Source organism: Fringilla coelebs (assembly GCF_963513975.1).
Source record: "Fringilla coelebs genome assembly, chromosome: 7".
Taxonomy (NCBI): Eukaryota; Metazoa; Chordata; class Aves; order Passeriformes; family Fringillidae; genus Fringilla; species Fringilla coelebs.
Window position 1 is genome coordinate 5,918,323 of NC_140035.1, and position 17,527 is coordinate 5,935,849.

Consider the following 17,527-nt stretch of genomic DNA (forward strand, 5'->3'; position numbering starts at 1 on the left):
AATACTCCATACTTGGCTATGGGTGTAATACGAGTGGGTAAGAAAAAAGGTTAGAATTCATATTTTCACCTCAGTATGTGTGCAAAAACACTGCAGAAATTAACAGGGGTAGAGAATTGGATGTAAAATAACCCCTTCTCTCTGCCACTTGAGTTTGTTCAGGTGCCAGGAGCTATGGATTTTTGAGAGACAGATTGATTTCTGCAAAATTCAAGAGAAGGATTTTTCAAGAACTTCTAATTTCCTTGAAAAACAGAACACAGTAAGATCTCCAGAAATTCTGACTTTCTCATAAGTCAATCAATTTATCAGTCATCTGTAGCTACTGGCACCTACCCAAATCCAACCTGAAGTCAAACAGCAGAGCTCAGCTTAAATTTATAGAAATATAGAAATAGAAAGAATAAATCTTTCCATTACTTGCTGCACATTACTGTTACCTTCACATTCGAACTACAGCAAAGCAACCTACATAGACAAAGAGAAATCATTAGATAAAACATTAGATAAGGACAGATATCAACAACCTCTATCAAGGATGGGCGTGCCAGTCACCTATCCTGTTCCAGCACCCAAGAGTTACATCCAGACAGGAAGGCTCATCAATAAAGACGACAATCCCAGTCTTACTCACTGATTTCTTTCCAAAATATACCTTCTAGCATATTCACATTATTTCAGACTTATTTTACCCTGTATTGATTCATAAGAATGAAGGAGTTTAAGCTGATGCAATCTTAGCCTTGAGAATGGATGCTCCCTCTCCCACAGCCAGGGCCCAGCAACAGCACAAAGTGATAGATAATTCCATTTCCTCAAAACAACAACAACAAAAAAGAGACCCAGAAGAGAATTATTAAAAAATATGAAATGAATTTAAACAGTCGCAAATCGTAGAAGAATGAAAAATCTTCAACATATGCTAGAAAGGAATTAAATCAAGAAAAAGCTCATAAAGAAAACACATTAAAAATTGCGTTTAAAACTCAAGAACGGGACTCATTCCCTGTGGCGCTGCCAGGCACAGCCGGCGCTCCATCGCACAAATCCAGCGGGATGCCAGGGAGCGGGAGTCAGCCTTACCTGAGCGCCGCGTGCTTTCCATCGCTGCGCACACACCGCACCTGCCGGGTTTGGTACCCGATCTCCACCTCCCCGGCAGGCTGCTGGGGCTGAGAGCCGCCAAGTCCGGCCGTGCTTCGCTCTCCAGAGTCCGACCCCAAATCCAGCATTGTCCTCCCGGCCAGCTCCGCGTCTCTAGGATGGGGCAGCCGGCATTCGCCCCAGGGGCCCAGGCGGAGGCTGTAGGTGTGCTGCTCCTCCCCGAGCGGGCAGGCGGGAGCTCCGCAGGCTCTGGATTCCGTCAGGTTGGGGCACGGGGCCCCGCCGTAGAGCGGGGGAGCGATGACGGCCCGTGTGCGGTGCTGCAGGCTCCGGGCGCAGCCCGGGCCGCACGGGGACCAGCCCGAGAACGGGGACACGACGCAGTCCCGCGGGCAGGGCACCAGGCAGGCCTGCTCGGCGGGCGGCTGGGGGCCGAAGTACTCGCAGATCTCGCTGGACACCACGGTCCTGTTCAGCTTCTGCAGGCAGCGGACGCTGCGGCGCTGCAGGCCGTGCTGAGCGGTGACACAAACCTCGGCCCCCGCCTCAGCGCCCGCAGCCGGGACGAGCCCGCACCTGTCCCATCCCGAAACCTCCCACTCGAACAGCTCCAGGTGCCAGTCGCACACTTTAAAGCACCTCCGCTGGCTCTCGGGTTTGTCCTGCTGGTCGCAGTTGGCGTGGAACGTGGTCCAGCCCTCGGCGTGGGTGCACCAGACGGCCCGGCTGCGAACGCCCCCCGAGCCGCAGTCCCCGATGCAGCGGCCCCAGTGACCTGCAAGAGAGCGGCTGGTGAGAAAAGGCACACAATGCTGCCCGCAGATCCTCCCGGCGCCGGCAGAACATCGCACAACCACTAACCACCACGTCAGAACGGTTTGAGTTGGAGGGGGGCATAAAACTCTTCTCATTCCACCCCCCTGCCATGGGCAGGGACACCTTCCACTGTCCCAGGCTGCTCCAAGCCCTGTCCAGCCTGGCCTTGGACACTGCCAGGGATGGAGCATCCACAGCTTGTCTGGAAACCCTGTGCCAGGGCCTCCCCACCCTCTGATTTAAGAATTTCTTCCTAAATTCTCACTGAAATCTTGCCTCTTCAATTTCAATATGTTCCCCCTTCTCCTATTGCTATCGGCCCATGTTAGAAAATATAAATCATATATAAAATATAAGCCATATCCCATCATGTATTAAAAAGCAAATAACTGCCAGCTGGTCCCTAAAATTGGTTAAGTGCTTCCTAAAGGCTGTGAGTCGCTTCTCCCAGAGTACTCACATCACTGAATCACTTGGAGAAATTTGGGGAAAAAAGAAAATGCCTCACAGTGCTTCAAATTAAAGGCAAGCCTTTAATTTCTGCGGCAGTAAAATTCATCCCAAATGAATATTTAATTTCATTTGTAGAAATTAATATAAAAATGATCATAAAAGAACAATCATCTAATAGGAAAAGAAAGTCAAGTTAGATAAGAGGAAAACAGTCTTAATAGAGCAATTAGTCAACAGAATAAACTGCACTGGGAAGCAGCAGAGTCATCATCCAAAGGGATAAAACAGTGAGGATAAATACATGAAAATAATCACCCTCAAGGTACACTGAGTAAATAGTTTCCACTTGCAGCACGTGGCACTATGAGATGTGGCAAAGCCATCATTTAGGAGGAGAAATTAAACCAAAATAAAACCCAGCAATGTAGTTTTCAGTTCTGGAGCACACGAACAGACATATGTAATCGTATGAAACTTACTTGAGGATTTACAAGTGAAAGCAATCAGACAAGGCTAAATAGAACAATTTGCCTGTGAAAATATTATTCAATAAAAATCCACCAAATCAAAAAAATACTGAGGGCTATAAAGTACAAAATTGCTGGCAAACTGAAGAGCAAAGGTAGAGAGAAGCACTCAGGCCGAATCTTAACTATTAAAGGGATTTTGATGATCATCTCAAGGGGGTGTTATCTCGTTCCTAAGTTTAAAAACTTTCCAATACCTCATAAAGGAGCCATTTTGTTCAGTACAAACATTGCATATGTAATTCTTGCCTGAAAATACACTGCAACTGCCCTATCATTTCTATTTTTTCAAGGCAGAAAATGAACTTGCAACAAATAAGTCGATTTATATTAAGCAATGCTACTGCAGTCAATTTTTTTTAAAATTGATTTTAAAACTACCGGAATCAGTTAGATGTTCAAACACACACAAAAACCAAAACCAGGCCTGTAACAGCTGCTATTATAATCCCAGGTATTTTCTTCAGGCAATGGTGGTTTTGTTGGCAATCCCATTGTTCTTTCTCTGTGAATAGAGGAGTTGATCCTCCAGAGACAGGGGCTTGACATTGTGTAATGAAAAATGAAAATAAATAAATAAAAACTCCTGATGTTTTTATTTTTGGGGAAGGAGGGAAAGCAGATAGGAACTGGATATAAGTAAATTTCTTTTCCAATAGATCCCATGTTTCTCCTGCCCCATCTTCCAAGCCAGGGCTGCAGCTCTGCCCTCAGTCAGGCACCTTTTGCAGTGGTGGACAGGCTGGGGCAAGAGGGGATTGCAGAGTCCTCGAGGTTTAGACAGCTCCATCTTTTGCTGAATCCTTCAGGCTATGTGCAGAAATCTTTGTCCTTTTTATGCCTCTGTTTCACACCAAAAGACATCAGCCCAAGGTAAGGACTCAGTCATGACAGGTACCTTGAATGGGAAAAGGCAGCATCAAACTCTAGTGTGTTCTACAAGCTGTCCTACACTAATGACAGGCTTTCAACAGAATCCAGTGTGCTTAAAAACTAATTTAACAAAAATTAATCTTTAAATATGCTTTTGAAGTTCAGTTACAGGGAAGAGGTCCATTGACAACTTAAACATTTGTCCTTGATACTTCACCTTGATCTAACAGAATATTCTTTTCTAATGCCACCGAGATTTGAAACCAGACATCAGATTATGCAAATACTGTCATCTAAAGATAACAGTCAAAATTCAGACCTCAAGTTCTGGCTGGCTTTTTATTAACAGAGAAATGTAACAATGATTAAGCATCACAACATAATTGTATCGTGGACTTTTTTATTTCTGTGCAGCACTTCAGCAAAGGCAGTTTAGTTTTTAGAGATGTGGAAGTTTCAGTACAGAAGAGGTTCCATTTTCACCAGTTTTATTTAAAGCAAAAATTTTTTAAAAATCCCTTTAGCATTAAATAGAATGAAATTTTACTCATCAATAGGACCTTGAAACACATTAGACCAATTAAGGATTTACTATTTCTTAAGACAGTGAATTGCATTAAAAATAGCATTAACCCCCTCCCTGCTATGGAGGAATGCCAAGCAGTTGTAGCAGAGATCACTCATCAAACCCAGCACTGCTCTTTCCCTACTGCACAGAACTCTCCTGGGTGCTGCTCATGAACTGCTCTACTCATGAACAGCAGAATGATCACTCAAACATTAACAGGAGAGAGACACTCAGCTGAATCCAGAAGCATGAACTGGCCATTATTTAAAGTCAGATGTGAATTTAGAATGAAAAACTACCAAAAAAAAAAAAAAAAACCCAACCAAAAAAAAAAAACCCACCGAGCAAGAACTTGTAAGTAATTATACTGTCGTTAGACACATTATAATTTGCAATTATTCCCTGGCAAACATGCTAAAAACAGAGCCTGCTCTTGGCATACCAGAAAAACAAGCATGAAAAATAAGGTAAAAAAATCAGATGCAAAACCCATTACTATAGATTTCTTTCACTTCCTGACAATCTCCTCAGGACGTGGCAGTAAACCTATCTGCAATGTTTCACTGCTTGGTTAAATATCCTGTTCAGTAGCTTAAATGAGGAGAAAGCACTAAATACTTCTAGTCAATAGTCCGCTTTGTAATTAGAATTTAATTATTTTTAGAAAGCTCATATTAAATTTACACTTTTCTCAAAATCTATCTGAGTCAATTAAAAGAAACATCTCAGCACAATATGAATTATAATATTAACTGTGTTATAAACCCACTGGAATTTAAGCATCAGAAGCCTGAACTGCAGAAACACGCTTTACAACTCCCCATCTAGAATGGAAGGCCACTGGTAATTAAAGAAGAAGAATAAATAAGAGGAAATTAATTTCACAGTGATCTGTCTATAGAAAGTACAAAAATATGAAGATAAAGGCTTGACAGTCTGTCTCCTATGTATTGTAACCTAATCAGATGCTGGATGGATGTTTGATCTCATCACAGCAGGACACAGACTGTGGATGAACATGGAAACAGTGAAGCTGGGTGTAAGGAAAAACCTCACTGCTGTGAGGATAACCCTGGGAATAGGCTGCCCCAAAGGACAACAGAACCTCATCCTTGGAGGTTTCCAAGTTCTGACTGAGCAAACACTGAGAAACCTCAGGGTGTGCATTCAATGCTGAACCTGCTCTGTGGTGAGGTTTAACCAGATGACCTCCCATGGTCCTTCTCCACCTGGGCTTCTCTGTGTAGGAGCACCTAACTCAAAGCAAGGCTTTCTCCAGCAGGATGCCAAAAAAAATGATTTTCACTTAGAAATACCACTGAGATCTGCAAAGTACCAATAAACACACAGCAGCATGAATAAATCCATTAGTCAATCAATCCAAAGAGAAGTTCAACCAAATCACTATTTCCAAAAACGAGAAGTGAAACAAAACTTGCTGGGCTTACACAAAAATCGTAAGAGACAGATGAGGTTGTGTTTGTTTGTGAACAACTGTGAACAAAGACATCCCACTGTTTCTTCCAGAGCATCTGTAACACTACAAGCAATGACATGAAAGGGATTAATAAGTCAAGACAATCTGTTAAAGCAAAATTACACATTGTTCTGTTTCTCATCTTTGATCAGCCAGAAAGAGCTGTACCATCACCCCATTCAGCTTCTCTAACCCCTTACAAAACATGCAATAACACAGCAACTGGAGTTTATTTGATGCACTGTGCACTGATTTGTTTTTTCTGCCTTCAAGACCTACCTACAACTGCACCATAATTGTGTCTGAAAGGATGCAGTGACATCCGCTCTCTGACACACAGGTCACACACACATAAGGCAAGCAGGCTATACAGATAATAATTACACTTTACAGACAAAATAAAACACCACTGAACACCAAACTTAGAAGAGGAATCCCAGTAAGAGCTGCTTAGTAAGTATGTTATTGCTTCATAAGAATTGCTAGAATAATTATGCTCTGTTTATTGTGACATTTTAGCTTAATTGAAACCATTTCACCATCGGAGAATTCATTCAATAATAAGCATCTCCCACAATTACTCTGTCCCTGTTGCTATGCTCTGATGTGCACACTTAGCAGAAGATGGGCAATCAGTAAACAGAATGTTGTGTTATAATTTGTATCAGATAAGAGATATGCTCCGGTGAAGAAACACTGAAAAAATTAATGGACAACCATTGGAATAGTCCTATTTTCTACTCATTTTTACCCTCTCTTTTAGTTTAAGTATCAAATTTAGGCGCAATCTTTCAAGACATTAACAACTTGCTTTTGAACAGAAGCTCCTAACTCTTATCCATCATAACAAAGATGTACAACTTCATTTACTGAGGAGTGACCCCACCAGACAGGACATAACTCCCCAAAATTCCTGCAGCATCCACTTTATTTGAATACTTCTGTTAGAAATGTCCCAGAAGCCCTGTGAATGCCATCCTTCCACCAGAGCATGGTTATGGGAAGTGCAAAGCTCCAACTCAGCCTGTGAATTCTGAGAACAGGTAACAACTGACTCAGAGAACACATGAGCCTTATTCCTAATGGCACTACAGCTAATTAATCTTCACTATTAGTAAGACAAAAAAAAAAAAATTCCACTGAATATGTTTCACCAGAATAACTGGTTGTTTTATGAGAAGGTTATATGAGATTTATGTAATTTTAATGTAATTTTATGAGAATTATGAATGTTTTATGAGATTTTGAGGTATATTTATTTCTCATATTCCAAAGTTGTTGAAGATCATACAAATTACAACATAGTTCCTCACCAATATTTTTTTTCTTGGCAAGATACAAAGGCGTTGGGGTTCTTGGCACATTATGCCAAGAAAAGTAATTCTAAAGATTTAGATAAGGATCCTACAAGCCAAATATTATCTTGCAGACAAAACAGGCTAAAATCCTTGGAGTCTAGGACACCAGATCTGGGATGTTTTAGTATTTTATAATACAAAAGAATGTTAATATGGCTGTAGTTGCCTGAACTGCCCATTCCCTTGCTTTCTAAAAGCGCCCTCCTGTCTCCTTGCCCTGCATCTCCTGCCACACCTCAGCCAAAATAGACTTGCCTATTCTTAACTGTCTCAATTATTTTCCTATTTATTATTAACAGCAATTCATTAAATCTCTTTGTACTATAATCTGCATTGAAAGTTTCTATACAAAAGACTATTGTTCTATTTGCTGAGTGTCATACAGGGCATAAAAAATTCCTCTGATTCCTGGGATTAATTTTAAATATATGCAGCACTTTTTTAAACTTTCATGACCTACACAAATGAGCAATTCAGCAGCTTAGTTATTCATCTTATTTCAGATCTGAATAAATGTGAAATTTAGTGACTTACAGCCATGCAGCAGTTTGTTCCAATTTTACATTTCAGGTTTTTTCCTTATTATCCATATGCTGTAACACTCTAGACACACTCCAGCAAGAAAGACATTCTGCAGCAGAATGTAATGAACACTGCTGTTTATGAAAATACAGAGATTTACTAACCCCTTGGCACTGGAAGGCAGGATTTCCCAATATTAAGAACTAATGTAAACGGTATTAGCTGAGCTACTCAATCATGTGCCCATACCCCGGAGACAGCCCAGGGAAAAATATTCTTTCCTTTCAACTCTCAATTAAAAACAAAAAAATAAAAAATACCCCAGCACATTCCAAAACATTTCTGTCAGATTCATCCAACACATTTTGAGGGTCTGTGAGAACAGATTTCTGGCCTTGACAGCAGCGGATATTAGGAGATGAGACCTAGTAATAAGTAATGTATATAAGCTTATGCATTGAAAAACAAAAAGAATAAATAGATTTTATCAACAGATTACAACTCTAAATTGTTTACTGCATATGAGATTAAAACCACCTCAGTGTTGGATTATAAATAGCTATAATCAAACTCTGGCCTTTTGGAATTCCAAACATCTGTGGAAACCAATTCTTTTTAAAACATAATAGCCTTTGTAAGGTGTTTGTAAATGCAACCTTAAGAGCAAAATAAATGTTTCTTCAGTTTCATTCAGCCTGACTCTGGGGTTTGTAATCCCCAACAGGAACTGTTATTTCCCAGTGGAAAAAAGAAAACAAACCTAGAATCAACACAAGACAGGCTACACAGCACCTCCTGTAACAAACCACCAGTTTACCAGTGGGGGCCGTGGGGAAATCCTGGGCATTGCTGGACACCCCTCTCAGCAGCACCTTCTTCTGACCCCCCTGTTACACTTCAATCTTTTCTCCAGTCCACAGGAAATCTCAGATCCCTCCAAGCACAATGAAACAAGAAGTGGAGGAGGTCCACTCTGATATTTGCAGGCAAGTAGAAGGAAGAGAGAGAGATTTGTGAATGGGGTTATTTCTTACTTGGCTCCAGGGACTGGGTGATTCAGAAGTCTCTCCAGTTGGATACAGCTCCTTACACCACTGCTTTCACACCAGCAAGCTTCACACAGAGTTTTTTCTGCCTTTCCCACACACTGCCTTTCCCTTGCTGCCCTTCACAGAGGCAGTCACTCTGAGATATTTTTCAAGCATGCAAAGCCTGCTTGAAGCATTTAACCCCATGTCCATGTTCTGCTCAGAGCCCAGCTGGAATGCACTCAGCTCTGGAGAGTCCCCCTCATCTGCATCTCCACAAGGAACCTCAACAAACACACACAGAGTGGTTTGGGTTGGAAGGGGCCATAAACACCATTTCATTCCAATTCCCTGCCATGGGCAAGGACACTTTCCACTGGACCAGGTAACACCAAGCCCTGTCCAGCCTGGCCTTGAACACTTCCAGGGCACCCTGTGCCAGGGCCTCACCCCCCTCATGAGGAAGAACCCATGAACAGGGAAGATTGGCACTCATGGACCCCTGAGGGAACCACAGCAAGAAACTTTCTGCCAAAGGTTCACTGCTTTGAGACAAGGCCTTGGTGGGACAGCTGGGGGAGGCCCTGGCAGCTGTTCCACATCTGCTTATTCGAGCTTCAAGACACACAGAGAATTCTTATTTTAGTTCTGCAAGAATTCATTATCCAGCAAACGCCAAAGATAGAGCCCAACCCCTCTTCCAAATTGTGGCAAGTGCAGTTTCTAATTTTCTTACTCTTTCATGAAGCCTAAATCACGTTTGTTCATTGAAATAACAGCAAAATTAAAAAATTGTTTCAAAGAAAAAAGTTGTGAAATAATATAGCAATCTGCACACCTGCAAAACCTTTCTGAAGTATCCAAATTTACTTCACAAACACATTATCACAGAAACACATGCATCCCCCTCCAGACATCATTTTAAGGGAGAACTATAATTTTTCTGCTTAGCTTCATCCTATTTCCAACTTACATATTTTATAACCCACCACAGCCCAGAAGTCCACATCCATTTCCAGCTACTACAGCAATCAGTATGTGATGCTAGAGGGATGGAAATCCAGAGATGCACATGGAGGTGCCACCAAGTCTGGCTGGGGTGAAACAGAGGAGCTGCTTCACCTCTCCCTCACCTCCTGCAGAGCTGATGCACCCACAGATGTGTCCTCTTGGGGAAGTTCCCAGGTGGGACCTCTGGTGAGCCCCACTTGGAGCAGCTCCTGTCCCCTTGCTCTGGAGCAGAACTGGGGCTGCCCACAGCACTCGGAACAGAAAAGGGAAAACACAGACATCAGGTACTGCTACAGAAATACCTTCTCAACCATATGGGCCACTCATTATTCCTAATAAACATTATAGAAGAGCTATACAATGGGCAGGAGCCCCATGGAGCCCAACTGCTGCTAATTAGTATTTCTGCAAAGATGGAGAACACCTATAATAACGATTCCCTGGCAACAGCATAATTAATTCATATGAAAAGTTCTATTTTTAAGCATGTGTATTATCAATTCTATAAAACCTGGACAGAGGTTATTGTAGAACTCTACAAACTGCTTTTACTGGGCATTTTCACTTTATTTACAGTCCATATTTAGTTACCCCCTTTCAATTATTAATAATTAAATTTCCATTTACTCTAGACGCTCCATATTCTCAAGAGAAAGCGTTTTGGAAAAGCACAACTCTCTGTGTTGTGTGGAAATAGCTGTGCAGGAATAAACCAAATGAGAAGCTATGCCAAAATGTGGAATATAAGTGTTCTCCAGCAGTAAATCAATTTCACTGTCCCACACACACAGGGAGCACTGGCTGCTGACAGGAGGGTGGCTGAGCAAGAATTCAAATTGCTCTCAAAGAGCTGCAGTTTCCAGTGCATAGCAGGGGGAAAGGTCTTGGGATGCCAGTGGTTTTCCCTTCAGGGAGAAGGAGGACAGGCATATAGCACATACTAAAACAAAACAAACAAACAAATCAAAAAGCAAATACTAAAAAAAAAATAAATAAATAAAAAGAAGAAAAGAGCTAAATCCAGTTCACAAAAGTTCAGTTTGGAGGGGGGGAAATAATTAATGTAATATAATGTAATAGGAAAGCCAAAACAAAGACAATAATGTCCTAATCGAAATAAACTCCCATCACATCATAAATTCTGCTTCTTGACAGCAGAACAGAATACTAAAATACTTCAGTTTGCACTCAGGGAGCATTATTACATTACCTCGTTCAGGCTTGCAGGTGTTAAGATAAGAAAAGTCTTGGGAATCTTGTGCCAAGAATTACAAAATATAACTAAGCACATCATATCTGGATGAGTATGTGAAGAAAGAAAAATCTCCATCCCATCTGGAGGCAGATTTTGCCAGGCATCATTCCAAACAACTGCACATGCAGGTAAGTGAGAGCAAAATATGGTCAGGTTAAGATCTGAACATCAGGCCAGACTGAGACCCAGGATCATATGAAGGGGTTGTAATTAACCCATGAAATTTTCTACTTGTTTTAATTTTAATTTAGTTTTTTCTTTTTCCAGCTGAGATTGATTCCATGGAGCAAAAGCCAGTAATGCTCTAAGGATAAACAGAGAAGAGAGTACCATAGTTTGGGCCATAAATTGTGTCAGGCCCTTACCAGGAGCCCAAGAGTTGCAAGTCCTGCAAGGTGCTAAACCTACAGCCCCAGCTGGGAAAAAGCACATTTAGGGGAAGGGGCAGAGCTTGGGATGCCTTTTTTCAGTATCTGCACTTCTGAAATAAAGAAAGTTGAAAGTAGAGCATCAATTCCAGTAAGTCAAAGATGGAAGTGTTCAAACATCAAACTGTACCCTGAAGTTACTTAGGGGTCAGCCTTACCAGACTGGCAGATCTTCACTACCTCTTTGGCAGGTGTTCTGCTCACACTACCCTGAATTTATAGTGGTTTTGCATTTCTGAATAGCCTTCATCTATCACTGAAATCCTAACAGATGGACACCTTTACTCACATTTTCACAGCTTCAGCACAAGGGATAAAACCACCTCCTCTGAGATGTTTAAACAGCTGATAATACCTAATCCTGAGGCTGGTTTTGCTAGCACAGCCCCACATTTCTTTCAAAAACCACTACCAGATGTGGCAGGCAGCACTCAGGTTTTCTGTTTGCTGAGCAGAGATGAACAATCCTGAACTTGGAAATCTGGTCGCTGTTGCCATAAAAGATCTCACACCCTAATTTTTTGAAATAAAAGAATGGTGACATGGGAAAATACCAGTTATGGATGCACATATGCTGTACTTGTATTTCACATCCAAACAAAGGCATCTGCCACCACAATGCTAGCCCACACTTTGCAACTGAAGATTTTTTTAGAAACAGACGTTCTTACACATAAGTAATCATTTAACAAGGCCTCAGAAATGCAGCCCTTAATAGATTTAATTAACAGGTTAATGATGTGCATAGCATGCATGCTCTCAAAAGCAAAGATTTTCACATTAAGCTTGTTTCTGTTTCACAGAAGCAGCTTTCTGTAGAATATCTGTGCTAATGTAATTGCACATCTGGCACTTCTGCTGCTTTCAATTGCAGAGATATTTACAAACAGTGCTAGCAATTTGCACAAGAGCACCTATCTGTTCTACTGTTTTACACTACAAATAAAGATATTTGCATGAAAATCCAACTGCAAGGAGTCCTCTTTTGTACTCCTGAGTGGTTCTATTGAATATATAAAATGATAATTTAGCCTGCACAATAAATCTAACACACTGATGTCATGACTGCCTGAGATACCTGCATAAACTAAGCCAGTCTCGGGTTCACCTTGATATAAAGGGGTCAAGTAAAAATTTTTAGATAATTCTAAATTAAACATCAGCCCAGGTAATCATCTCTGGTTCCCTGTGCCACCACATGGCAAAACTAATTTTTTAAAATATAATTTCTTGGCGATGTTCATTCATCATCCTCACTGTAACTGGGAAATGATCAAAAACCAGGCCAGAATAATGGAAATCCCACATTATCTCTACCAGTATTGTCAAGATAATGCAGTGGTTATTAATTTAAATACGCCTCAAAGAACTATCACAACTTCAAACACGATTCAAGAAGATAAAAGGCCATTCCTGCCTCAAGCTGCTTTCAGTTCAATTTAGGTCACATTTGGGTTCATCAGATAGCACCTGAAATCCCTCAACTTACTAAATATTGACAGGAGATGTTGCTGCCCCAGTGTTTAATCAAAGGAGTGGATGAGCCCAAAGTCCTGACTGAAAGGAGATGCTATCAAGGAGCCTTCCAACACCTGCTCAAGCTCAGGAATGGCAGAAAAGATAAGCCAAGACAAATATCCCTTTCCCCTTTATATGTTAAGACACGTCTGATTAAGAAAAATCATAAATTATTACATAAAAGGAAAAGGATATGTGTGTGATTGTGCATAATGTACATAACTGATGTCAAAGATTTAAGTACACACACAGGCAGACACATAAGTACGAGCTGTGAGATATTTATATCTAAATTATCCTGTTTTGCTCACATTTTGGAATCAATCAGTGTTTTCCTGCTCAGGCTGTATCCAGCACACCAGAGGACATGTAAAATGCCACGATTTCCATACCCTGGGCTCTGAAATACTGGAACCAGCTCCTAACCCTTCCCACAGTTCCCCAGAGGTCATGATGGATGCTGTGGATACTTCTGAAGATCAGATTATGACAGGCAATGAACAAAACACTGAAATCTGGTAACCTAATTATTCCAAATCCCCTGAGAGGAAGGCAGACAGGCAGAATGAGGAGTGATTTTGGGGAACAGGGCAATAAAAACACTTAGCTAATAATCCTGAACCACAGATTTCAAGCTGCTTTTAGTTTTGCTGCTTTTATACGAGTAACCTGTTTCCATATGAACCAGCTCATTAGCATGCCCCAGCTGGTTCATTAACCAGTACATGAAGATTCAGTATCACCACAAGAAAACAATAAACTGCTACAGAAAGAAATTCCTTAAGAAATGGCAAGGGCTATCCGGGCTCTTCCAGAAGGAAATCCAGCTCTTGGTCTTCTCCCCTGGTTTAAAGAATTGCAAGTTCAGAGCAGAGTTTGTGTAACCATTCACCAGCCACAGGAAACCTGTCTACACCCACAGCAGATGGGGAGCACTCAGCTGTAGACAAATCAGACTGGTACTTCTGTGAAATAAGAAAAATTGGCTTTCCCACTAAGGATACTGACATAACTGCTCTTAATTGAGTTTTAATTCCACCAGGAATTCTTTAATTCAATGAAGCCACTTGAAAACAGTATTCTATTATAAATGTCTATTCCTTTCTTATGATTCCCATAACAATATTTTAGAATATGCTGAGGTAAATAAAGGCAATTTGATTTGGGATCCTTTGAACAGTAAGCCATATATTTTACATATACAAAGAGAAATGATTGGTCAAATGCAAAAATCAATGAAGAAAAGGGAGCTAAGAAAATGCAATCCATATTCATTACATGTTTAAAACATTTACAGTCTGCCCTATCTGAAGTTTAGAAATTCAAGATATTCATCATCTTTGAAAATTGATCTTAAATGACTTGTATTCCTTCTGCGATGATGCAGAAAAATTTTTAGTTTATATCTAATCTTGATACTGCTGCACATATAGAAAGGGTGTTCCAAAAAGCATAAACAGAAAGCAAAAGCAGGCTGTATATGGGTAATAATCTGCATAAGCTTCAGATCTTTTTAAAACAAACAAAAATTCCAATTTCTTCAAACAATATTTACTGTTCACAGGATGTGTTTTTTAAAAATCCTTTCTTAAAGCTGGTATGCTAAATTCAAATTGTTTCTACTTTAATGCCTGAAGAACAGAGAAGAGGAAAATACCTCCTGACCTCTGAGCTTGGTCACTGTAAGGCAATGTAGGCTGCATTGTCATAGGTTCTTCTACTCCAAGACCAGGCAGTTTTGTTGTCCCATCACTCTTCCCAAACCACTTCACTGTACCATATTCCCATTCTCCCAAGTATTCTAACTTAAACCAATAAACACTCTTGACAGGCAAGCTAAGCAACTAAATACTCTTCCACAGTCATTTTTAGTCATGCAAAGCCCCAGTATTAATGATTAGTCAGTCACCATTTCCATTTATCTAAATTTGCCTGGTTATAACAGTTGCTGCCCAAAGAATTTTCCCCTGATAATGACGGATGTGTGACCACACACCATATCCACAGAGAGCCTTATTTATTTCCACAAGCCATCAGTTTGCACCAGACTATGAAAGCAGAAGCTTCCCACCATGTGTCCAGAAAGCTCCACACCAAACTTGGCAACAAGAGAGAATAAAGCAGTGTATGCACTCCTACATGGCTCTGTATCTTCCTGGCCCTTCAGGACAGCATCCCACAGGATCCTAGAGAAGAAACCATCAACGTGAGCATCACATTTCTGCTGGGAGAAAACTCCAGAGCTGACAACCCACCACCTCCCCAGGGTGACACCCCCAGCCTTAGGATGTGTGGGAGCAAGGGGACAGTAACACCAGGAAAGGTGTACGAGGTGGGAGCTGTGTAATAATAACTGCATTACTCTTCTCCTCCGTAATTATTTGATCTGGACTAATACTGATGAGCCTCTCACAGCTTCAGCCACACTACCATTAATTAACTGGCTTTATTTATCTCTTCCTCCCTGACCAAGAGGAGAAAAAATTTGGCTTGCAACACTTGGACTCGTATTAAAAGATGGACTGACCTTCTCAGCCCATACAGATCTGTGTGGTTTTATTCCTGAAACTGCAATCCCAAATCCCACTGGGACTGCAATGAACCAGGAACAGGGAACCAGGTTCTGCCAGACCAGCCTAGGCAGAGCAGTGTGCCAGAACACTGGTTACCACACAAGTGCCTGCTGTAATGCAACAGATTCAAATCCTGAGTCTTGGGAATAAATCAGTCTCAGTAAGCAGAAATAAAGATGTTTTGCATCAGCCCTCACTATCTTTACATTTATAAGATACTGCAATGCCTTGGAAAAACAAGTCACTATGGCTCCCTAACTACAAAGTTTGAGTCTTGGGTATTGCAACAGATCTTAATCTTTTCAAATAATTCATTTCATTTCACATGTAATAACCGAAGAACACTATGCATAACAAAGAGACTTATGATAGAAACTGATTTAATTTTTTTTTAAATACCAACTAATCAGAACATATTATAAATTCTTCCTTAGATTAAGGATGTACTAAAGCCCTTCTCAAGTTTCATATGTTAATAAACCCATCCATAACAACAAGTCTGTAGGGCTTTCTATATTCATAATTTATGGGAAAAACATATTTTCCCTAACAAAACTTTGGTGAGGCTTGAAAACACCTTTTTACGGTCACCCTAAAAAACCCTTCAAAATCACTCAATTATAATGAAATTGCTTATACAAGCTACATTAAAATATTAACTCAGCATCAAGAATGTAAATAAAGGGCATGCAGCAGTAACAACACCATGTGCCATCAGGCCAACAGGGATTACAGCATTCAACAGCTGGACCATTAGAACAAGACACTGGGTGCCAGTCACACTGATAAAAAGTAAAGGGGGGTTTACTGATCACCATGCCCCAGGGAGGAGGAAGAACAGCTGCTATTTCCTGCAGAATCCGTCAAATTTCCTCTCTTCAGGGAATTCAAGCCCCAGACAAATAAATTGGTTGGGCAGGCACAAGAATTCAGCTTTTTCCAGTCTATTTTTGCGTATGTGTTTGCCAGCTCAAGGAGAAAAACACTTTTACAGCAAGACTAAATATCTCTCCCTGCAAGATCCATGTTCTTCACTCAGGGGGTCTGCAGTGTCAGGACCAGCAGACACTTGACAGAAGCATCCATGGCATCCTCTTCCAAAGGGAAACAAGGACAAATTGCTCTCTATTTTGTCAATTTGGGGTGAGCAGAATCTGCATTCCTATTCTGTTTTTCATTTCATTACTACTCTCTTTTCATTTAACTCTCTCTTCATTTAACTCTCTCCTGCATTTTGGATGCTGAACTAATTGCTAAGTTTCATTGATGAACTTCAGTTTGCCAAGAAACATTTTCCAGTAACTTCTTTGAATTTCCAAATGGGTATCAGGCTGTTATATAATTTCTTTCAAGAAGTCACAGGAAAGAATTCTGTATCGACTCGGACTCACTTCCCACTGATGCCTAATCCATATTGCAATAATAATGTAAATTATCTCTGAGGAGTGGTTAGCCATTGTGGTCAGATCACATTGCAGGCAGACAAGCTCAACCAATATGTAAACTGTGAGGGAGAGTGGTAAATGTGCTGCTTATGTAAATGGAATTGTTTGAAGTCAAAGATGCGGGCCTGTATTTCACTGATAAAATGTGTTAAATAGGAAAAAAACACTGTGTAAGCAATTAAATTTAACTTTCTAATCAATAAAAGGCAAACTGGGACCTAAATCCACTTTATGGGATTTAGGAATCAAAGTCTTCCAGCAACTCAAAGACAGCTGTGATGCCCATTTGACTAGAGGGGAACTTACTGTAAGACAGAAATGTCACATTCTATCTTGATACCACTCACAGGAGAGTCATGTGTCATTCGATTAAGATAATTTGGTCTAATGATGCTCCTGATCTTTAGTTCTGACTGGCATTCTTTGTAAATAAGCTGTACTCTCAACACTTTTGATGGCAGCATGTCACAGGAGTTTGGCAGATGAGCTCACCTGCCCTTGGTAACACTTTGGATGCATTTTTTGTTGGTCCAGTATTTCTCCAAGGACTCCAGAGATAGGAAACATATTG

The 17,527-nt window shown here is 40.8% G+C and overlaps 1 protein-coding gene across 1 annotated transcript in view; it reads right to left on the reverse strand.

Moving 5' to 3' along the window:
• Nucleotides 1-17,527, reverse strand: part of THSD7B (thrombospondin type 1 domain containing 7B) — a gene marked incomplete at its 3' end in the record, with an annotated part of 240,130 nt that overhangs the window by 188,938 nt on the left and 33,665 nt on the right. Inside the window, exon 2 of the mRNA XM_084209346.1 lies at nucleotides 1,084-1,879. Within this exon, the coding sequence (XP_084065472.1) occupies nucleotides 1,084-1,879 (796 nt within the window). The remainder of the gene's footprint in view (nucleotides 1-1,083; nucleotides 1,880-17,527) is intronic.